The sequence below is a fragment of the Jaculus jaculus genome, chromosome 14, assembly GCF_020740685.1.
Source record: "Jaculus jaculus isolate mJacJac1 chromosome 14, mJacJac1.mat.Y.cur, whole genome shotgun sequence".
NCBI classification, from domain to species: domain Eukaryota; kingdom Metazoa; phylum Chordata; class Mammalia; order Rodentia; family Dipodidae; genus Jaculus; species Jaculus jaculus.
In genome coordinates, this window is record NC_059115.1 from 324157 (window position 1) to 347436 (window position 23280).

Here is a 23280-nt window from a genome sequence, read left to right on the forward strand (position 1 = left end):
ATGCGCCCCTTTCTAAGATGCTGGACCTGCTTCTGTCCGTTCCTCCTGTTCTCCCTAGGAGCCCAAGGGGCTCCCAAGTATCCCCATGCTGCTCCAGAGCAAGTCCACCTGTCTTACCCAGGTAAGTGACCCTCACCTCTTCCTGCGGCCTTTCCCCACCTGCTTTGTGTGTTGGGTGGCCAAGGAGTTATATGCTGGTTGGTGACTTACTCTTCTCAGCCTCAGTAGTTTGCTTCAGTAGTAAAATGAGATTCCAGCAGTCAGGGCGTTGATTTGTGTGGGAAGTGCTGCATCTGACCATGCTCCTACCCTCTAAAGGGGACTGCGGCTCCGTTGCCCATCGCTGATGGTAGCCCACAGTGAGCTCTGAAACCAGTGAATGGATATGCAGGGAATTAGATGGGTCAGAGCTTTCTCCACCCTCCTTTTCTTCCTGACAGGTAAAGATCATTTCCCTGACTATATTGTTGGTTTTTCCTTGTTTTGTTTTGTTTTGTTTTAAGCAGGCTCATTAGCCCAGGCCTCAAATTCACTATGTAGCCTCAAACTCCTGGCCTTCCTGCCTTAACTCTCTGACTTCTAGGATTACCAGCATGAGACATGGTGCCTTACTTTTTTGTTTGTTTGTTTTTGTGAGACAGAATTTCACTATGTAGCCCTGGCTGGCCTAGAAATCACAATGTAGAGTCCAGGCTGCCCTTGAATTTATAGTAATCCTATTGTCTCTGCCTCTTGAGTTCTGGGATTACAGGTATGTGCCATCACACTTGGCACTTTTTTTTTTTTTGTTTACTTTAGTTCACTGTATTTTTCTGCATGTGTATAGTGTGAAGGTGCCTGTGTGTGCATGTTTGTATGTATGTGGGTGCACATGTGTGTGCAGTTCTGAGGTTGACATCAGGTGTCCTCCTTAATTGCTCTCTACCTTATTTTTTTGTTTTGTTTGTTTTGGTTTTCGAGGTAGAATCTTACTCTAGCCCAGGCTGACCTAGAATTCACTATGTAGTCTCAGGGTGGCTTTGAACCCATAGCGATCCTCCTACCTCTGCCTCCTGAGTGCTGGGATTAAAGACATGTGCCCCCACGCCCGGTCTCTCTGCCTTATTATTTTTTAAAAATATTTTATTTAGGGCTACACAGAGGGCTTAGTAGTTAAGGCACTTGACTGCAAAGCCAAAAGGACCCAGTTTTGATTCCCCAGAACCCACATAAGCCAGATGTACAAGGTGGTGCATGTGCCTGGAGTTTATTTTCAGTAGCTGAAGGCCCTGGTACACCCATTCTCTCTGTCTCTCTCTTTCTCTCTGTCTTCCTCTTTCTCTCTATATATGCCCCTCTCTCTCTAATAAATAGAAATTTTATATATTTTGTTTATTTGAGAGAGAAAGAGGAAGAGGGACAGTGGGTGCACCAGGGCCTCTAGCCACTGCAAAGGAACTCCAAACATAAGCACCACCTTGTGTATCCAGTACATGGGTACTGGGAATTGAACCTGGGTCTTTGGCTTTGTAGGCAAGCACCTTAACAGCTAAGCCATTCTCCAGTCCCTCTGCCTTGTTTATTGAGACAGAGTTTCTCACTGACTCTGGAGCGCACCAAATTGCAGGTGCTCACCACCAAGTCTGGGTTTTATGTGGGTGCTGGAGATCTGAACCCAGATCCTCATACTTGCACAGCAATCACTTTATGGACTGAGCCACTAATTCAATGTTCCCTACCAACCCAGGTTGGGGGAGATTTCTGATTAAAAGGTAATGAAGAGGGCTGGAGAGATGACTTAGCCGTTAAGGCGCTTGCCTGTGAAGCCAAAGGACCCAGATTTTATTTCCCAGGAACCATCTAAGCTGGATGCACAAGGGGGAGCAAGTGTCTGGAGAGCGTTTGCGGCATGCCCATCCCCTCCCCCTACCCCGCCCCCACCCATCCCTGCCTCTTTCTTTCTCAAATAACAAAATCAAATTTAAGCCAAGCATGGTGGCACACATCTTTAATCCCAGCACTCAGGAGGCAAAGGTAGGAGGATCGCTGTGAGTTCAAAGCCACCCCGAGACTACATAGTGAATTTGAAGTCATCCTGGGCCAGAGCAAAACCCTACCTCAAAAAACAAAAACAAAATTTAAAAAAATATTTATAAAAAGGAGATGGTGAGGTTAGGGGGCAGATTGCCTGGGTTTGGGTCCAAGTTTTGTTACTTGCCTGCTGAATCTCTTGGGTAAATGATTTGACCTGTGTGGCCTGTGCCTCTCTCTGGGCAGTGAGAGAGCAGGCATGATGTGTGATGAGTAGTCACTCCCTGTGGGGTCACAGAGCTAAGCTAGGAGAGGCCCACCTGCCCTTGTCTCAAGTCCACTTTATAGACTCCTGAAAATTACTCACAGCCTCAGAGAGCTTTAGTTTATGCGAGATTACTGGTAGGTATTTTTGCTTTGAAAAATTTTAAAAATATATTTATTCGCAAATAGAGCAAAAGACAAAGAAGGCGATAGACAGAGAGAATGGGTGTGCAGGGCCTCTAGCCCCTCCAGATGCATGTATCATTTGGTGCATTTGACATTATATGGTTACTGGGGAACCAAACCTGGGCCATCAAGCATTGCAAGCAAGTGCCTTCACTGCTGAGCCACTTTTCCAGCTCTGCTTTTAAAACTCAAAACAATGTTTCATTATGATATTCATTCATATATATCATTGTAACTTGTCCATATTTACCCTTCCACTATCCTGCATCTGTCTTCCTCTTCTTACTTACTGATCCTTTTCCCCCCCAAACAGATAGTTCCCTTCTGCTTCCATTTCACATATATGTATATATCATTATATTTAAATCTGTATTCCATATATGAGAGAATGAATCCACGTGAGATTTGTCAGGTTTGGGGTTTTAACTTTTTAAAATTTTTATTTATTTTTTTTTTAGTTTTTTATTTTTTTAATTTTTATTAACATTTTCCATGATTATAAAATATATCCCATGGTAATTCCCTCCCTCCAACTTCTTAAAATTTTTAAAAAAGTATCTTCTCATAATTTTCTTTCCCTAAATATTTTTTTGTTTTGTTTTTAAATAAGCTGGGAATGGTGGCACACACATTTAATCTCAGCACTTGGGAGGTAGAGGTAGGAGTATTGTTATGACTTTGAGGACAGCCTGAGACTACAGAGTGAATTCCAGATCATCCTGGGCTAGAGTGAAACCCTACCTCAAGAAAACAAAATTCATTTATTTTATTAGAGAAAGGGAGGGAGGGAGAAAATCAGTGCGCCAAGGCCTGTTGTTGCTGCAAATGAATTCCAGATGAATGCACCACTTTGTGTATCTGTATTTATGTGGGTACTGGGGTACCAAAACCAGACTGTCAGGCTTTGCAAGCAAGCACCTTTAACACCTTTAACTGCTGAGCTATCTCTCCAGCTCCAAGCATTTCTTTTTTTAATATTTTAAATATTTATTTTTAATTTATGTGTGTGTGTGAGAGAGAGAGAGAATAGGCAAGTCAGGGCCTCTTGCTGCTGCTATCAAACTCCAGACACATGTGCTATTTTATACATCTAGCACTGCATTGGTACTGGGGCATTGAATCTGATCTGGCAGTCTTTGCAAGCAAGCAAGTATCTATAACCACTGAACCATCTCTCTATCCCCTCTTCACTTTTTTTGAGACAGGGTCCTGATATATGGCCTAGGCTTTCCTGGAACTCACAATTCTCCTGCCTCAGCCTCCTGAGAGCTGTAGTCACAGGTGTATACCACTACACCTGTTATGTGCTACATCTATTGATACTTACCATGTTAAATATGAAAACTGAAAGCTCTCAGTGGTGGAGCCATTGCCTAGCATGTATGATTAGAAACTGCCTGAGTTCCATCCCCAGCAAAGAAACACACATTTTTTTTTTTTGTTGTTGTTGTTTTGATTTTCAAAGTAGGGTTTTGCTCTAGCCCAGGCTAACCTGGAATTCACTATGTAGTCTTAGGGTGGCCTTGAACTCAGTGATCCTCCTACCTCTGCCTCCTGAATGCTGGGATTAAAGGTGTGCGCCACCATGCTTTGCACCACATTTTAAAACAATATTTTATTTGGGGCTAGGGAGATGGGTCAGTGGTTAAGGTGCTTGTCTGCAAAGCCAAAAGACCCTGGTTCAATTCCCCAGGACCCACATACGCCAAACGCATAAAGTGGCACATGTGTCTGGAGTTTGTTTACAGCAACTAGCAACTGGAGGCCCTGGCACATCCATTCTCTCTCTGTGTCTCTCTGCTTACAAATAAATAAATAAAAATATTTTAAAAATAAAATAAAGGCTGGAGATATGGCTTAGTGGTTAAGGTGCTTGCCTGCAAAGCCATAGGACCTTGGTTCAACTCCCCAGGACCCACATAAGCCAGATGCACAAGGTGGTACATGTGTCTGGAATTTGTTTGCAGTGGCTGGAGGCCCTCGTGCACCCATTCTCTCTCTGTCTCTCTCTCTCTCAAATAAATAAAAATAAAGTATTTAAAAAATAATAAATAGCTGGGCGTGGTGGCTCACACCTTTAATCCCAGCACTTGGGAGGCAGAGGTAGGTGGATCACCGTGAGTTCAAGGCCACCCTGAAACTACATAGTGAGTTCCAGGTCAGCTTGGACTAGAGTGAGACCCTACCTCGAAAAGCCAAAATAATAATAAAATAAGCCGGGTGTAGTGATGCATGCTTTTAATCCCAGCACTTGGGAGGCAGAAGCAGGAGGATCGCCATGAGTTCGAGGCCACCCTGAGAATACAGAGTGAATTCCAGGTCAGACTGGGGTAGAGTGAGACCCTACCTCAAAAAACAAACAAAACGGCTGGAGAGATGGCTTCGTTAAGCGCTTGCCTGTGAAGCCTAAGGACCCCAATTCGAGGCTCGGTTCCCCAGGTCCCATGTTAGCCAGATGCACAAGGGGGCGCACGCGTCTGGAGTTCGTTTGCAGAGGCTGGAGGCCCTGGCGCGCCCATTCTCTTTCTCTCCCTCTATCTGTCTTTCTCTCTGTGTCTGTCGCTCTCAAATAAATTTTAAAAAAATTATTTTATTTACTTACTTAAAAGAAGGTGGGAGAGAGAGAGAGAGAATGGGTGCGCCAGGGCATCTAGCCACTGCAAATGAACTCCATGTGCATATGACACTGTGCATCTGGCTTTATGTGGGTACTGGAGAATCAAATTGAACCCAGGTCATTAGACTGCAGGAAAGCACCTTAACCACTGAATCATCTCTCCAGCCTTTTTTTTTTTTAATTTTAAGCAGGGTCTCACTCTAGCCCTGGCTGGCTGACCCAAAATTCACTATGTAATCTCAGGCTGATCTGAAAGTCACAGAAATCCTCCTACCTCAGCCTCCTGAGTGCTGTGCTTAAAGATTATATCACCATGCCCCAGAGAGAATGGGCACACCAGAGCTTCTAGCTGTTGCAAGGAACTCCAAATTCATGTGCCATTTTGTGCAACTGGCTTTATGTGGGTCCTGAGGAATTGAACTTGAGTTGTTAGGCTTGACAGGCACACACTTGTAACCACTGAGCCATCACTTCAGCCCCATTTTATTTATTTATTTATTTTTAGAGAAAGAGAGAGAGGTAGGTAAGAGAGAGAGAGAGAGAGAGAAAGAGAGAGAGAGAATGGGTGTGCCAGGGTCTCAAGCTGCTGCAAATTAACTCCATATGCATGTACCACTTTGTACAACTGGTTTTACATGGGTATTAAGGAATCAAACCTGAGTCATTGGGCTTTGCAGGCAAGCGCCTTAACCACTGAGTGATCTCTCCAGCCCTAAAACTTTTATTTTTTGGCTTTTCAAGGTAGGGTCTCACTCTAGTCCAGGCTGACCTGGAATTCACTATGTAGTCTCAGGGTGGCCTTGAACTCATGGTGATCCTCCTACCTCTGCCTCCTGAGTGCTGGAATTAAGGGTGTGGGCCACCATACCCAGCTTTAATTTTTTTCTTATTCCTGATATGTATATATGTTGATTTGTGTGTGTGTGTGTGTGTGTGTGTGTGTGTGTGTGTATACGCACCACAGTGTACTTGTCGAGGTCAGGACAACTTCTGGTTGTCAGTTCTTGTTTTCCACCACATTTTGAGGCAAGATCTTGGTTCTCTTCTGAGTGTTGTTCATCAATCCCTTCTCCAGGCTAGCTGTTACACAAACTTCTGGGAAATTCTCCATCACAGCTCCCAGCTTTTCTATGAATCTTGGGAATATGAACTCGGGTACTATGGCTTGAGTGGCAAGAACTTTATTCACTGAGTCATCTCCTCAGTCCCAGATGTTTTTATTTTTGCTTTTGTATTGGTTTTAGTTCTTTTGAGTGAGGGTCCTCCTGTGTAACCCAGGCAGCCTGGAAGTTTTGACAACCTTCCCACCTTGCTTCTTTTTAATTTTTTTTGTACAAGGTAGTGTCTTGCTCTAGCCCAGGATGACCTGGAATTCACTATGTAGCATTAGGGTGGCCTCAAACTCATGACAATTCTCCCTCTGCCTCCTATGTACTGGGATTAAAGGCGTGCGTCATCACACCTGGCTCTACCTCATTTCTTGAATGCTGGGATTACAGTACAGGTATGTGACATCACACCAGGCCTTTTAGAATAGTCTTGATAGGTTTTTTTGTTTGTTTGCTTATTAGCTAATTTATATTTGTTTATTTATTTTGTTTTTTTGAGGTAGGGTCTCACTGTAGCCCAGACTGGCCTGGAATTCAGTATATAGTTTCAGGGTGGCCTCAGACTCAGTGATCCTCCTACTTCTGCCTTCCAAATGCTAGGATTAAAGAGGTGCACCACCCTGTCCAGCTCAGCTAATTTATTTTTAATGTAATATATAAAAGTCATATTTAAGATTTTTCATCTGCACCTTGGATTAGCATTTACTTTTTTGTTGTTGTTGTTGTTTTGTTTTTTTGAGGTAGGGTCTCGCAGTACCCCAGGCTGACCTGGAATTCACTATGTAGTCTCTAGGTGGCCTTGAACTCACTATAATCCTCCTATCTCTGCCTCCCAAGTGCTGGGATTAAAGACATGCACCACCATGCCCAGCTAATATTTACTTTTTAAAATTGGAATATATCTGAACATCTTTAAGGGTACACTATGGGAATTCAATACATGTATACAACATATTATGTTTTTTGGGTTTTGGTTTTTTATTTTGATTTTTTTCAAGGTAGGGTCTCACACTAGCCCAGGCTGACCTGGAACTCATTCTGTAGTCCCAGGCTGGTTTCAAACTCACTGTTATCCTTCTACCTCTGCTTTCCAAGTGCTGGAATTAAAGGTGTGTGCCACCACTCCCAGCACATTATATTTTTAGTTTTTTATTTCTTTAGCAGTTTTGACAGTTGAACTCAGGGCTTTGGGCTTGCTAGGCAAGCACTTTCCCACTAAGCTACATCCTACTGTGTTATGAGTTAGAATTATAAGGGCTTTTGTCTTTCAAATATTATTTATTTATTTATTTGAGAGAGATAGATAAATAGAGAGAAAGAAAGAGAGAGAAAATGGGTACTCCAGGGCCTCTAGCTGCTGCAAACAAACACCAGAAGCGTGTGCCTCCTTGTGCATCTGGCTTACGTGGGTCCTGGGGAATGAAATTGAACCTGGGTCCTTTAGCTTTACAGACAAGTACCTTAACTGCTAAGCCATCCCTCCAGCCCAATTAATTTTTTTCTTTGTACAGAGATTCATACTAATTTTAAATTTAAAAGAAAAGTCACACAAGTTGTATAAATAATTCTTTTCTCCATTCAGTCTCCCTTAATGCTAACATGTTTTTCATTGTTTTTTTTTAAATTATTTTTATTTATTTATTTGAGAGTGACAGAGAAAGAAAGAGGCAGATAGAGAGAGAGAATGGGTGCGCCAGGGCCTCCAGCCACTGCAAACGAACTCCAGACGCGTGCACCCTCTTGTGCATCTGGCTAACGTGGGTCCTGGGGAATCAAGCCTCAAACCAGGGTCCTTAGGCTTCACAGGCAAGCGCTTAACCACTAAGCCATCTCTCCAGCCCTGTTTTTCATTGTTTTTGAGACAGGGTCTCATGCAGCCCAGACTGGTCTTGAACTTACATCTTATGTAAGAGTAGTGCAATTATTAAAAATTAAACATGGAGGGCTGGGGGTGTGGCTCACTTGGTATAACGCTTTGTCTAGCATGAGCTCCGTTCTTCAGTAATGAAAGAAGAGAGAGGTAGGTGTGGTGGCACGCACCCTGAGGAGGCAGAGGTAGGAGGAGTAGGCTTCACAGGCAAGTGACTTATCATCACCCCAAAACTCCAGCCATATTTTCTTAATATATTATTTATTAATTTATTGGAGAGAGAAGGACAGATATAGAGAGAATGGGCGCCCCGGGGCCCCTAGCCACTGCAAACGAACATCAGAACATGTGCCACCTTGTGCATCTGGCTTATATGGGTCCTGGGAAATCAAACCTAGGCCCTTAGGTTTCACAGGCAAGCGCCTTAACCACTAAGCCATCTGTCTTTTATGTGTGAAAATCCAGTACTATCATTGATTATTCTACTGCTCCCATTGTCCAGGATTTGGCCTCCTGGAATCTGTTAAGAGTGGCTTCCAGCTGGGCGTGGTGGCACACACCTTTAATCCCAGCACTTGGGAGGCAGAGGTAGAAGGATCACCATGAGTGCGAGGCCACCCTGAGATGACATAGTGAATTCTAGGTTAGCCTGGGCTCGAGTGAGACCCTACTTCGGAAAACCAAAAAAAAAAAGAGTGGCTTCCTTGATGCTGGGGATGTAACTCAGTAAAGAACTTGTCTAGTATGAAGACCTGGGTTCCATACCAGCACTAATAATAATAATAATAATAATAATAATAATAATAATGATACTTTTTATCTTCAGCTTCACAAAACCCACTTAGGAAACAGTTTCCCATGTGTTTTCTTCCCCATTCCCATCAGTGTATTTACATAATTAATTTTGTAATATAGTTAGGACCATGTGTTAAGGTTTACATCCCATATTGAATTCCTTCTACATACTGGATTATTTTAATGTTCTTCTACTTTTGGATGTGTGTGAAGGAAACAGAAAAACATGGCTATAGTTCATAGTTTAAACTTGTACAAAGAGATTGACTCTGAAGAGTCTGTTTTTCTCGCTGCTGCTACAAGTCTCACCTCCTACACCCCCACACCTCACTATCCCTCCCCATAATTAATCCATTTCTTTAGTTCCTGGCATGTCCTTCTATACTTTTTTTATTTTTTTTGCATGTGTAAGCAGTCATGTATCCCTTCATGTTTAGGGTAGCTGCCTAGACTCTTTTGCACTTTGCTTTTTGTTTTGTTTGAGACAAGGTCTTGCTATGTATCCCAGGCTGACCTTGAATTCATGATCCTCCTGCCATTTGAGCAGCTGGCATTTCAAGTATGTACCACCATGCTTGGCTCATATAGTTGTCTTTTTCACTTTCTTCTTTTCGTTAGCATGTTTATGTGTGTGTGTGAGAGAGAGCATACATGTGTGTGGGTACATGTGTGTGTATGCATGAATGTGGAGGCCAGAGATCAATGTTAAATGTCTTCAATTGCTTCCCACCTTATTTTTCAAGACAGGGTCTTACACTTAACTTGGAACTCAGTGATTCAGCTAGACTGTCCAGTTAATCCACTTCAGAGATCGTCCTGTCTCTTCCTCCCAGTGCTGGAGTTACAGGTGCATGGTGTAGCACCCAGATTTTATGTGGGTGTTGGGGATTCAAATACAGTTCCTCATGGTTGCACTGTGGGCACTTTACTGACTGAGCATCTCCCCTCCCTCCTTCCATCCCTCTTTTCTTCCCTTCCTTCCTTCCTCCCTCCTTTCTTCTTTCCTTTGACAGGGTCTCACTATTTAGTTCAAGCTGGTCTCAAATTTGCCATCCTCCTGCCTCTACTGCTAAAGTGTTGGGATTATAGGTATATACCATCATGCCCAGCTGGTACACATGCATTTTCAAATAACACTATACCACGTGGTATTTATTATTATTAATTGGGTTTTTGAGATAGGGTTTCATTCTAGCCCAGACTGACCTGGAATTCACTATGTAGTCTCAGGGTGGCCTTGAACTCACAGCGATCCTCCTACCTCTGCCTCCCGAGTGCTAGGATTAAAGGTGTGCATCACCAATCCACCATGTAAACCTTACTGTATTAGGTATTGTAGGAAGTTGTCTCTCAGTATTCACCAAGGGTGGATTCCAGGACATTCTCAGGATACCAAAGCCTGTGCATGTTCATGTCACATATAAAATAGCATAGTGTTTTCATAGAGCCTCCACTACATTTTAAAGCCTTGCTTTGGCTGCTGACATTTAAGAATCTGAGGTTGGGCTGGAGAGATGGCTTAGCAGTTAAGCAGTTGCCTGTGAAGCCTAAGGACCCTGGTTCGAGGCTCGTTTCCCCAGGACCCACACTAGCCAGATGCACAAGGGGGCGCACGCGTCTGGAGTTCATTTGCAGTGGCTGGGGGCCCTGGCACGCCCATTCTCTCTCTCTCTCTCTCTCTCTCTCTCTCTCTCTCTCTCTCTCTCCCTCTTTCTCTCTGTCACTCTCAAATAAGTAAAAATAAAAAAAAATTTTTTTAAACCTGAGGTTATCACTTATGAATCTGGACTTACATGTCTATCTGTACTGTATCTGGTCCTGGGATATAAAAGAAGCCACTATGTAAAGATTTGCTGTAGAGCAGAGCATGGTGGCCCATGCTTATAGTTTTAGCTCTTGACAGGCTAAGGCAGAAGGACCAACACGAGTCCAAGGCTGGCCTGGGCTACAATGTGAAGTCTCCAGAATGATTTCTTTTCTTTTTTTTTTTTTTTTTTTTAACTCTAGAACTGAGTAGGTTTGGTGGCACTGGGCCAGCTTCCTGTCTGGCAGCTTGCTATCAGCAGAGTGATGGCTGTCCCCTTTAGACAGGGAAGGCTCTGTTTGCACATGTTCCACAACTTCCTGCTGCCTTACAGCTGGTCCTTGTCCCCTTTTTATTACTTGGTTGGCCTCCAGACACCTGTCTGGAACCCCTAAATGATATCACGTGTGTGCAATGTTTGCCACAGGCTTGTATGCAGTGAAGATGAACAATGACGTTTATTCACCATGTGAGCCTCACTCTATTAGGTATTGTTGGAAGTTGTCCCTCGGTACTCACCGAGGGTGGATTCCAGGACATTCTCCAGATACCAAAGCCTATGCATGCTCATGTCACATATAAATTAGCATAGTGTTTGCATAGAGCCTCCACTACATTTTAAGTCATCTCTAGATGACTTCTAATGCCTAATACAGTATACGTACTATGTAAATGAATGTAGTACTATGATGGTTGCTTGTGTATGAGTGGGATGTGTGTACGTGTTAGCACTTGCATGCCACAGTACATGTGTGCAGATCAGAGAACAAATTTTCAGGTGTTGGTCCTCACCTTTCACCCATTTAAAGCAGCGTCTCTCTCCTTGTTGTTTATTGCGGCATCCACCAGGCCAGCTGGTCTGTAAGCTTCCAAGCTTCCAGAAAATTCTCCAGTCTTCACTTCCCATCCTGCCATCAGCACCAGTGTGTTGGGATTACAGAAGCCTATCACAGCTTCCAGCTTTTTGTTGTTGTTGTTGTTTTGGGGTTTTCGAGGTAGGATCTCACGCTAGCTCAGGCTGACCTGGAACTCACTATGTAGTCTCAGGGTGGCCTCAAACTCATAGTGATCCTCCTACCTCTGCCTCCCAAGTGCTGGGATTAAAGGCGTGCGCCACCACGCCCATCTAGCTTCCATCTTTTTATATGGAATGTGGGGGCTTGAAGTTTAGTACTTGGCCTTGAGCAGCAAGTGCTTTATCCACTGAACTATCTCCCAGCCCTGGTGTTTTGTCATTGTTTGTTTGAGACAGAGTCTTGCTATGAAGCATAGGTTACCATGGAATCTGGTGTGCATCTCAGGATTGCCTAGATGGAACTTCTAATGTTCCTGTCTCAGTCTCTAGATTGCTGAGGTTACAGCTGTTTGCTGTCATGCTCAGCTCGTACTGTGCTGTTTAGGAAACAATGATAAGAAACAAGACAAGTCTGACCAGGTATGCTGGTGTACACTCAGGAGGTGGAGGTAGGAGGATCAAGGATTAAGATCAGGCTGTAGAGATTGCTTAGTGGTTAAGGCACTTGACTGTGAAGCCTAAGGACCCAGGTTCAACTCTTCAGATCCCATGTAAGCCAGACACACAATGTGATGCAAGCATGCCAAGTCACACATGCGCACAAGATAGCACACATGTCTGGAGTTCAATTACAGTTGCTGGAGGCCCTGTTGTACCAATTCTCTCTCTCTCTCTTGCTTGCTTGCTCAGTCTAGCTCTCATTTGCCTCAAAAAAAAAAAAAAAAAAAAAAAAAAAGTTAAGCTCATTCTTGGCTACTTACTGAGTTGAAGGCCAGTCTACGCTACGTAAGACCCTGTTGTGAAGAGAAGGGAAGGAGGCAGAGATACAATTTTTTTTCTGAATATTTTCTTTTTGAATGTATTAAAAAAATTTTTTTTAATTTAAGGTGAGTGTGGTAGGCACATGCCTTTAATACCAGCACTCGGGAGGCAGAGGTAGAAGGATTACCATGAGTTTGAGGCCACCCTGAGACTACATAGTAAATTCCAGGTCATCCTGAGTAGAGTGAGACCCTACCTCAAAAAACAAAATAAATGAATAAATTTATTTTTATTTTGAGAGAGAGAGAGAGAATGGGTGAGTGAGGGCCTCCAGTCACTGCATACGAACTCCAGATGCATGTGCCACCTTGTGTATCTGGTTTATGTGGGTCCTGGGGAATTGGATCCTGTGTCCTTTGACTTTGCTGGCAAGCATCTTAACCATTAAGCCATCTCTCCATTCCCTGAATTGTTGTTTTTAAATTGGCAGGGGAGAGGCTGGAGAGATGGCTTAGTGGTTAAGGCATTTGCCTGCAAAGCCAAAGGATCCCAGTTTGACTCTCCAGGACCCACATAAGCCAGATGCACAAGGTGGCGCATGCATCTGGAGTTCGTTTGCAGTGGCTGTTGGCCCTGGTGCGCCCATTCTCTCTCTCTTTTTCTCTTTCTCTCTCTCAAATAAATAAATATATTTATTTTAAAAACAAATTTTTGAAGCCAGGCTGGTGGCACACACCTTTAATCCCAGCAGTCGGGGGGCAGAGGTAGGAGGATCACCATGTGTCCAAGACCACCTTGAGACAACATAATGAATTTCAGGTCAGCCTGGGCTAGAGCAAAACCCTACCTTGAAAAAAAAAAAATTGAGGCAAGCCCAACAGACTGGCTTTAAAAATATATATTTATTTATTTATTTATTTGAGAGAGAGGTAGGCAGAGAGAGAGAGAGAGTGGGAGCGGTAGGACATCCAGCCACTGCAGATGAACTCCAGATGCATGTGCCACCTTGCGCAACTGGCTTATGTGGGTCCTGGGGAATCGGATCCTGTGTCCTTTGGCTTTGCCGGCAAGCATCTTAACAAAGCCATTTCTCCAGCCTTTTTTTTTTAATGCAAGAGAATTAATGAGAGAGAGAATTGTTGCTCCAGGGCCTCCAGCCACTGTAATCAAACTCCAGACATATGCACCACATAGTACATATGCATCTGTGACCTTGTGCACTTGTGTCACCTTGTGCGCCTGACTTACACGGGTCCTGGAGAGTCAAACATGAGTCCTTACACTTCACAGGCAAGTGCCTTAACTGCTAAGCCATCTCTCCAGCCCTTATTTTAATTAAAATTTTTTTTTCCATGAACATTTTAATACAGGTGGTTGAATGCAGGATGTGAACCCAAGATAGAAGTTGTAGAGCTGTAGGGATAGCTTAGCAGTTAATGTGTCTGCCTGCAAAGCCAAAGGACCCAGGTTCAATTCCCTAGGACCCATGCTAGCCAGATGCACAAGGGGTGCACGCGTCTGTAGTTCATCTGCAGTGGCTAGAGGGCCTGGTGTACCCATTCTATCTCTCTCTCTCCCTCTTTCTTTACCAAATAAATAAAAATAAAATATTTTAAAGAAACTGCAGACTGTGTGTGTGTGTGTGTGTGTGTGTGTGTGTGTGTGTGTGTGTGCACGTGCATGCGTGTATTTGGTTTTCAAAGTAGGGTCTCACTCTAGCCCAGGCTGACGTGGAATTCACTATGGAGTCTCAGGGTGGCCTCGAACTCACAGCAATACTCCTGCCTCTGCCTCCTGAGTGCTGGGATTAAAGGCATGCACCACCACGTCCGGCAATATTTTTAATTATTTTATTTATTTATTTGTTGAGAGAGAGAGAGAGAGAGAGAGAGAAAATAGGCACATCAGAGCCTGTAGCCACTGCAAACAAACTCCAGACACATGCACCATCTAGTGCATCTGGCTTTACGTGGGTATTGGGGAATCGAACCTGGGTCCTTAGGCATCTTAACTGCAGAGCCATCTCTCTAGCCCAACACTCTATTTTTATTCTCTATGCTTCATCACCACCTTATAGGGTAGCATTAGCCTTCCATTTCATAGATAGGGAAACTGAGGCTCCGAAACATGATTTGCCTGAGGGAAGCCCAGCCAGGAAATGGTGGGGCTGGCGTTGAACTCAGGCAGCTCCAGAGCCTGTCCCTAAACGCTCGCTGTGTGGACTGAGCATCGTACCGGGCCTCTATGCCTGAGCTCCTCTTTCCTGCCTCCTCAGGTGACCCAGGCTCCATGACCGTGACCTGGACCACGTGGGTCCCCGCTCCGTCCGAGGTGCAGTTCGGCTTGCAGCTGGCAGGGCCCCTCCCACTCCACGCCCAAGGCTCCGCCCGAGCCTTTGTGGACGGGGGCGTCCTCAGACGCAAGCTCTACATCCACCGAGTTACGCTGAGGAAGCTGATGCCTGGGGTCCAGTACGGTGAGGGCGGGGAAGGGGCGGGGGAAGAATCGAGATTCACTCTAGAAGCCACTGAGGCAAGTGGCTCAGGCGGGACTGGTGGCTTACCAGTCCAACCCGTTCACCAACTGCTTGAGACCCTGGGATGGGGAAAGTGGACAGAGAGACAAAAGCCACCGTCTCCTCTGGGCGTTGTAGCACATGCCTATAATTCTAGCACTCAGGAGGAAGAGGCAAGAGGAGTTCAAGTTCATCCTCAGCTTCATGTCAAGTTTGAGGTCAGACTAGGCTACATGAGATCCTGTATCCCCCCACCAAAACAAATAAGAAGCCCCATCTGCTAACCCTGCCTTCCAATTCCATGCGGAGGCTGATGGAAAGGTGTGGTCCCCCATCTGACTATGATATCTTCTTCCTTCAGTTTATCGCTGTGGCAGCGCCCAGGGCTGGAGCCGGAGATTCCGCTTTAAGGCCTTGAAGAATGGGGTACACTGGAGTCCCCGACTGGCTGTGTTTGGGGATCTGGGGGCTGACAACCCCAAGGCCCTCCCACGGCTGCAGAGGGACACCCAGCAGGGCATGTACGATGCTGTGCTCCATGTGGGTGAGGCATTGGCAAGAGTGTGTCTGGAGGTGGGCGGGCTGGGTGTAGTTCAGCCCAGCACAGGAGGCCAGCTGGGGCTGGTGGTGGTTCTAAAGGGACCAGGCATGAGACTTGCCTAGTTCTGAGGTTCACCAAACTGCACCTATTAAAATCTCAACTCTGGTCTGGTGTGGTGGTGCACGCCTTTAATCCCAGCCCTCGAGAGGCAGAGGTAGGAGGATTGTTATGAGTTTGAGGCCACCCTGAGACTACATAGAGTATTCCAAGTATTCCAGGTCAGCCTGAGCTAGATTGAGACTCTACCTCAAAAAAAAAAAAAAAAGAAAGAAAGAAAGAAAGAAAGAAAGAAAGAAAGAAAGAAAGAAAGAAAGAAAGAAAGAAAGAAAGAATCTCAACTCTGGGCCTGGCATAGTGGCACACGCCTTTAATCCCAGCACTCGGGAGGCAGAGGTAGGAGGATTGTTATGAGTTCAAGGCCACCCTGAGACTGCATGGTGAATTCCAGGTCAGCCTGGGTTAGAGTAAGACCCTACCTCGAAAAAACAAAACAAAAGCCCTCAACTCTGGTCCCTATAGCTGGAGCACATATTTCCCTGAATTGTCCTTGCTAGAGGTAAAGGCTAAAGATTCACAGGACTATTATGATAACATGAGCTGAGCATGGTAGCACATGCCTGCAATCACAGCTCATGGGAGTCTGAAGCAGAAAAATCATTGGGAGTTCAAAGCCAGCCCGAGGAACTTAGTGAGAACTTTGTTTCAAAAATCTTAAGGGCTGGGGCTGGGGAGATGGTTAATGGTGTTTCCTTGTAAAGCTTGCCTGCCCAGGTTACATTCCCCAGTACCCACATAAAGCCAAATGCACAAAGTGGCACATGCATCTGGAGTTTGCAGTGGCAAAAGGCCTGGCATGCCCATTCCCCACCCCTATTTATCTGCAAATAAATAAATAACTTAAATAATCTAAGGGCTAGGGATGTAGCTCATCAGAGCACTTGCCAAGACTCCACCAGTTAGGGGCTGGGAGCATGGCTCTGTGGTAGAGTGCTTGCCTAGCAAATTTACCTAGTAAAATCAACACCAAACTGGATCCATTGTAATGTAGCTCCAGAAGGGAACAAGAATCTGTCAGAGATGGAGCTGTGGTGATCAGCTCACAGGAGATGGCACGGTACTGAGGAGGTTCAGACACTAAACACTCCCAGAATACACTAGTGGGTATGAAACAGGGAAAGCCAGGATGGCTCAACCCACACCTGAGTCATGAGGTCTCTCCATCCTGGGGAATGCAGAACCTGGCCTGGTCCTCACTCTCCCTGACACCATTCCCTCTAGGAGACTTTGCCTACAATATGGATCAGGACAACGCCCGTGTTGGGGATAGATTCATGCGGCTCATTGAACCTGTAGCTGCCAGCCTGCCATACATGACATGCCCTGGAAATCACGAACAACGCTAGTAAGGATCAAGGGCTATAGGGGTGGGCAGAGGTCAGAAGCCTGAAAATGGCTGTGGCCTTCTCAGTGTCTCACTTGAGTCCCTGTATAGCAGTATCATTTGTAGTAGTGAGAGAAGAGATCATGGCTGGAAACCAGACTCTAGCTTGAAAATAGAGAGATAGGAAAAGGGAATACTATATCCATGCCCTTACCCCACATTTTTATAATTTTTTTCCAGCAACTTCTCTAACTATAAGGCTCGTTTTAATATGCCTGGGGACAATGAAGGCTTGTGGTACAGGTAATGAGGAGATGGTGGGGGACTGGACTTGCTCCCCTGAATGGTAGGAGACTAGAGAGTCCCGTCTCTGACCTTGCCCTTTGTCCCTTCTAGCTGGGACCTAGGTCCTGCCCACATTGTCTCCTTCTCCACGGAGGTGTACTTCTTTCTCAATTATGGCCGCCACCTGGTGCAGAGCCAGTTCAACTGGCTGGAAAGCGACCTCCAGGTGGGCTAGATGGAGGTCCTGTCGGGTCCTTTGGCCTCCACTGCTGTCACTCACTCCAGAACCTTCTCTTCTAGAAAGCCAACAAGAATCGGGCAGCAAGGCCATGGATAATTACAATGGGTCACCGGCCCATGTACTGTTCCAACGCAGACTTGGATGACTGCACCAGGCATGAAAGCAAGGTGAGGGGCCCTACCCTGGAGATAGTGCTAACTTGTGGGAGGCTGGGCTGGGCTGGAGCCATCCTTCACCTCCTGGCTCATCTTACCAGGTCCGAAAAGGCCTCCAAGGCAAGTTATACGGGCTGGAGGACCTTTTCCACAAACATGGTGAGTGACCCTTGGAAGATCCCAGGCCCCATCTTTCCTCATTCCAGAGCCTGACCCCCACTGTCTCTGCTTCAGGTGTGGACCTACAGATATGGGCTCATGAGCACTCCTATGAACGGCTCTGGCCAATTTACAACTATCAGGTGAGGCAGGAGGTGAGCTGAGACCTTGAGAGGCTGATGTCCGTTGTCAGACAGAGCCTTCCTCCAGGGGGCCTGGCCTGCTGGGTTACACCACTGCCCCATTCCCTTCTTCAGGTATTTAATGGCAGCCTGGAGAAGCCATACACCAATCCTCGGGGTCCAGTCCACATCATCACAGGATCTGCGGTGAGTAAGGAAGGTGGGGAGAGTCAGTCTGGGTATGCATGTGTTGTACAGTGACCACGACAGAACTATGAGCTGCAAGGCTCAATGTACGCTTATTGGGTAGATGGGGAAAACTAGGCTCTATCATCAAACACAACTGCTCAAAGTCACAGGTGGAATAAACATTAGTTGTTGGAAGCCAGGTACAGTAATGCTCACCTTTGTAACTCCAGCACTCAGGAGGCTGAAGTAGGAGGATTGCCCAGAATTTTTTAAAATATTTTATTAAATTATTTTCAGGGAGAGAGAGAGAGAGAGAGAGAGAGAGAGAGAGAGGGAGGGAGGGAGGGAGGGAGGGAGAGAGAGAGAAGGAGAGAGAATGGGTACACCTCTGTGGTCCCAGATATTTTAAAAATTTATTAGAGAAAGAAGCAGATAGAAAGAATGGGCATGCCACAGCCTCCAGTGGCTGCAATTGAACTCCAGACGCATATGCCACCTTGTGCATCCGGCTTATGTGGATCCTGGGCCCTTTGACTTTATAGGCAAGTGCCTTAACTGCTAAGCCATCTCTCCAGCCCCAATTTTTTTGTTGTTGTTGTTTTGTTTTGTTTTTCAGGGTAGGTTTTCACTCTAGTCCAGGCTGACCTGGAATTTACTATGTAGTCTCAGAGTGAACTTGAACTCACAGTAATCCTCCAAGTGCTGGGATTAAAGGCATGTGCCACCACATCCAGCTTCCTAAACTTTTTATTAAAAAAATTTATTGACAACTTCCATAATTATAGACAATAAACCATGGTAATTTCCTCCCCCCCGCCGCCACATTCCCCTTTGCAACTCATCTATCATATCCCCTTCTGCTCTCAATCAGTTTCTCTTTCATTTTTGATGTCACCATCTTTTCCTCCTATTATGATGGTCTCATGTAGGTAGTGTCAGGCACTGTGAGGTCATGGATAGTCAGACCATTTTGTGTCTGAAAAAGTGGACTGTAAGAAGTCCTACTCTTCATTTTGCTTTTACATTCTATCTGCCACCTCAAAAATTTTTAATATATTTTATTTGTTTACATCCAAGGAGAAAGGGAGGGAAAGAGAATGGGTGCACCAGGGCCTCTAGTCACTGCAAAGGAATTCCAAATGCATGTACCACTTTGTGCATCTGGCTTTATGTGGGTACTGGGGAATCAAACCTGGGTCATTAGGCTTTGCAGGCAAGCATCTTAACCACAGACCCATCTCTCCAGACCCTGGACTTTAAATATTTACAAATGATCCATTATTCCTCCATATGTTCACCACTTGTGGGTTTTACCACCCATGGATGATGCCTGTCAATGACATGTTGCAGTGCTGGGTGCAAAACTGGGATTTTATTTTAGCACCTCGTCTTCTCTGCTCACATTCCTGGGCCTTCTCCTCAGTCACTTTAGGCATGGGTGATTATTTATTTATTTCCTTTTTTTCTTATTTATTTATTCAAGCAGGGACTGACTCTGTAGTACAGGCTGGCCTTGAATTTGGCAGTACTCTTGCCTTAGCTTCCTGAGTTCTTTCTCAAGGCTTGTGGCCAAGTGTTCATCAACTTTTGGGGGATTAGGGACAGCAGTTATTACTACTCCGTGTTCCCACCTGTTCCAGCCCCAGGTCTGATCAGCTGTTCCCACAGGGCTGCGAGGAGCTGCTGACTCCTTTTGTCAGCAAGCCGAGGCCCTGGAGCGCCGTGCGTGTGAAGGAATATGGGTACACAAGGCTGCACCTCCTCAACGGTACCCACATGCACATCCAGCAGGTGTCTGATGACCAGGTCAGTGACAGGCAGGCTGGGGCCCTCAACTGAGCAGCTGAGCCCAGGCAATGAATTTGGAAAATGAGTAGTTAAAACTGTGGACTCTAAGTAAACCACTAAGCCAAGTGTGATAGCTATCATTATTATTATTATTATTATTTTGACTCAAGAGGCTGAGACTAGAGGCATGGACCCTAGCTCAGCAGTAAAATGCTTGCCTAAAATCTACCAAGAGGGTCTAGGGTTGTGGCTTAGGACAGAACACTGACTAGCTTTCATGAGGCCCTCGGTTTCATACCCAGTGCTACAAAAGAAAAGAAAAAGAAACTCAGGACTAGAGAGATGGCTTAGCAGGTAAGGCACTTTCCTTTCAAGCCTAAAGACCCAGGTTGGATTACCCAGAACTATGTAAGCCAGATTCGCACGGTGGTACACATGTCTGGAGTTTGTAGTAGCTAGAGACACCAGTGTGCCCTTTCTCTTCTTAAATTTTATTTATTAGAGAGAGAGAAAGAGAGAGAGAAACAGGCAGGTATATATAGAGAGACATATGCTTTACCTTGTGCATCTGGTTTACATGGATCCTGGGGAATTGAACCTGGGTCCTTTGGCTTTGCAGACAAGTGCCTTAAAAGCTAAGCTTCAATCCAGCCCCCAATCTCTTCCCCCACTTCTTTCTCTCTCAAATAAATAAATAAATAAATAAATATTTTTTGAAAAAATAATTTAAATAGCCAGGTGTGGGGGCTCACTTCTTTAATCCCAGCACTCAGGAGACAAGAGAGGTCAGAGAATCACTATGAGTTTGAGGCCACCCTGAGACTATAGTTCCACGTCAGCCTAGGCTAGGATGAGACTCTACCTTGAAAAAACAAAATAAATAAGTAAAAAATTTTAAGAGAGAGCGAGAAACTCAGTGGGAAGCTGAGACAGGAGAATCAATGACAGTTTTGGCTATGTAAGAAGACAAGTGCCCACCTCCCCCCCAAAAAAAATCATGGACTCAAGAATGGAAGTCTGGGGTCACATCCTGCCTGTGCTCCCTCCCAGATGGTCCTGTGTAACTTGTCTAACCTCTTTGAAATTCAGTTTTCCCATCTATGAAATGGGCTGATCAAAGTTTCTACCTCACAAGAGTATATGGGGTTAAATCACATGCATAAGATGCAAATGGCATTGGTAAGTTGGCTAGGTATTTATCATGTGGAGGCAGGAGAGGAAAAAGGTGGGTGCTGGTAGGCAGTGAGAGGTCAGACAGCATTTTGTATATGCAGGAGGGTGGCTTGAGGTTAGATGACCCAAATAATAATTGCTGGTTTTATTATTATTATTATTATTATTATTTATTTTGGGTTTTTTTTTGAGGTAGAGTCTCGCTCTAGTCCAGGCTGGACCTGGAACTCACTATGTAGTTTCAGGGTGGCCTTGAACTCACAGTGATCATCCTACCTCTGCCTCCCGAGGGCTGGGATTAAGGTTGTGCACCACCACACCTGATTATTTTTATTTTTTAATTAATCAATTAATTTTTGTTGTTTTGAGGTAGGGTCTCCCTCTAGCCCAGGCTGACTTTGAATTCATTCTGTAGTCTCAGGTTGGCCTTGAACTCATGGTGATCTTCTTACCTCTGCCTCCCAAGGGCTGGGATTGAAGATGTGCATCAACATGCCTGGCGGGCTTGTTTTATTCTTGCTGTTGAAGTTTTAACATCACAAGGTGGTAAATTCTAGAGGCTGAAGCAAGAGGATAAGATCACAAGCTTGAGGCCACATTCTGTCTCAAAAAATACAATACAATGAAGCAAAATAAAATAAAAATTATGATTTAGTGAGCACCTGCTGCGTACCAGCTATGGGTTAGTTAGATGCCCTATCTCTCGAAGCATTTTAGTCCAAAGTGACCTCACAGGCAACAGAGTTTCTGTCCATTTTACAGATGAGGGAACTGTAGCTAACAGAGGAAAAGTAATTTTGCCAGGGTCATACAGCCAAACACCACATGTTCAGTACATACAACTACCATTCACTAAGCATGCATGTACCATGCGCTGCATTACCTTGCTATGTTCTCACTATGGCCCTGTGGCTGTTGGATCACTTACTCTACTGCAAACAGCATGGAAGTTGGGCACAGTCATGTGCTTAAGGCCACGAAGATACTGGATACAATGACTTATAAACCAGGGTTTGCTTCACTCCACGCTCCTGTTCTCAATAATAGCAGCCTAGAAGAGCTGGGGATGTGGCTCAGTTGTTAGAGTCCCTGACTAACATGCAAGAAGCCCTGGCTTTGATTCCCAACACTGGATAAACTGGCCCAGATCCCAAAAGTCATCTTTGGCTGCTTATTGAGTTTGAGGAATTTGAGGTCAGCCTAGGCAACATGAGACCCTGTCTCACAAAACAAAAAGTAAAATTAAAATCCCTGTACAAATATTATCTCATCTAATTTCCACCTAATTTGTGATGGTGCAGATACTATTACTGCCATTTCCATTTTTCTTTTCTTTCATTTGTTTTTGTATGGGGGGAAGGAGGGATAAGACAGCATCTTGTTATGTAGTCCAGGCTTGCCTACAATTTAAAACCCTATTTTCTCTGCCTGCCCAAGTGCTGGGATTACAAGTATGTGCCACCACTTCTGGCTTCTTTTTCATTCTTCCAATGAGGGAAACAGGCTCAGAGAGGCATAGTAGTTTGTCCAAGTGGTTCACCCATCAGAAGCAGAGCTGGGATTTGAAACGGTGCCACATAGCCCAGTAGTCTAGACTTCGGGCCCTCACTGCCTACCCTGTTTTTGACCTTCACAGGATGGAAAGATTGTGGACGACTTCTGGTTGGTGAGGCCTCTGCTTAACCGAATAATGTACCACTAAAGACAGAGGCTGTTGTCATCAAGACCTATTCGCCTTGGCTGGTGTGACCAGACAGTACCCTGGCCTGGGTGGGGAGTCAGGGCGGGCCCCGACCTCCTGCCCTTCACAGGCCTGTGGATCAGCCTCGAGGGAGTGGGGACTGCTCCTGCCTCCTGGGGAGGGGGAGGCCCCTGGCTGAGCGGGAGGCGGGGATGCTGGCACCAGCGGTGCCGTCCTTCCAGCATAGCGCCACCCCTTGCTTATCTCTGGCCCAGCGAGGCACTCATGGACCCCGGAATAAAGAGACTTACAGCTGTGGCTCCGTGGAGTCGCACTGCCACTGGGTCACCGGGGAGCGCCTGCCCCTGACGGACCCCAACTCTCCCCCACACCGTTAGCAAAGCAGGCTCAGCTGTCCTGACCCCACTGGCCAGCAGGTGGTGTGGATGGCTCTTTCCTCCCACCCCTAGCTCTCAGCAGGTCTCAAGCCTGGCTCCAGCCTTGACTGCCCAGGGTGTGCTGCCCAGGACCCCTTTGTGCCTTAGTCTCAGCTAGAGC

General features: G+C 45.5%; 1 protein-coding gene across 1 annotated transcript; it reads left to right on the forward strand.

Moving 5' to 3' along the window:
- Window positions 1–22743, forward strand: Acp7 (acid phosphatase 7, tartrate resistant (putative)). Its single transcript, XM_004670429.2, has 12 exons — window positions 1–121; window positions 14708–14908; window positions 15309–15491; window positions 16827–16950; window positions 17170–17232; window positions 17326–17440; window positions 17515–17622; window positions 17712–17769; window positions 17845–17912; window positions 18027–18098; window positions 19749–19886; window positions 22678–22743. Exons 1-12 carry the CDS (start codon window positions 1–3, stop codon window positions 22741–22743), a joined length of 1317 nt encoding a protein of 438 aa, XP_004670486.2.
- The last annotated feature ends 537 nt before the right edge of the window (window positions 22744–23280 follow it).

Coding starts and splice junctions, on each gene's coding strand:
- Acp7 (XM_004670429.2), top strand. CDS start 1: ATGCGCCCCTTTCTAAGATGCTGGACCTGCTTCTGTCCGTTCCTCCTG. Junction 17,233..17,325: donor AATGAAGGCTTGTGGTACAG/GTAATGAGGAGA, acceptor TGTCCCTTCTAG/CTGGGACCTAGGTCCTGCCC. Junction 19,887..22,677: donor AGCAGGTGTCTGATGACCAG/GTCAGTGACAGG, acceptor TGACCTTCACAG/GATGGAAAGATTGTGGACGA.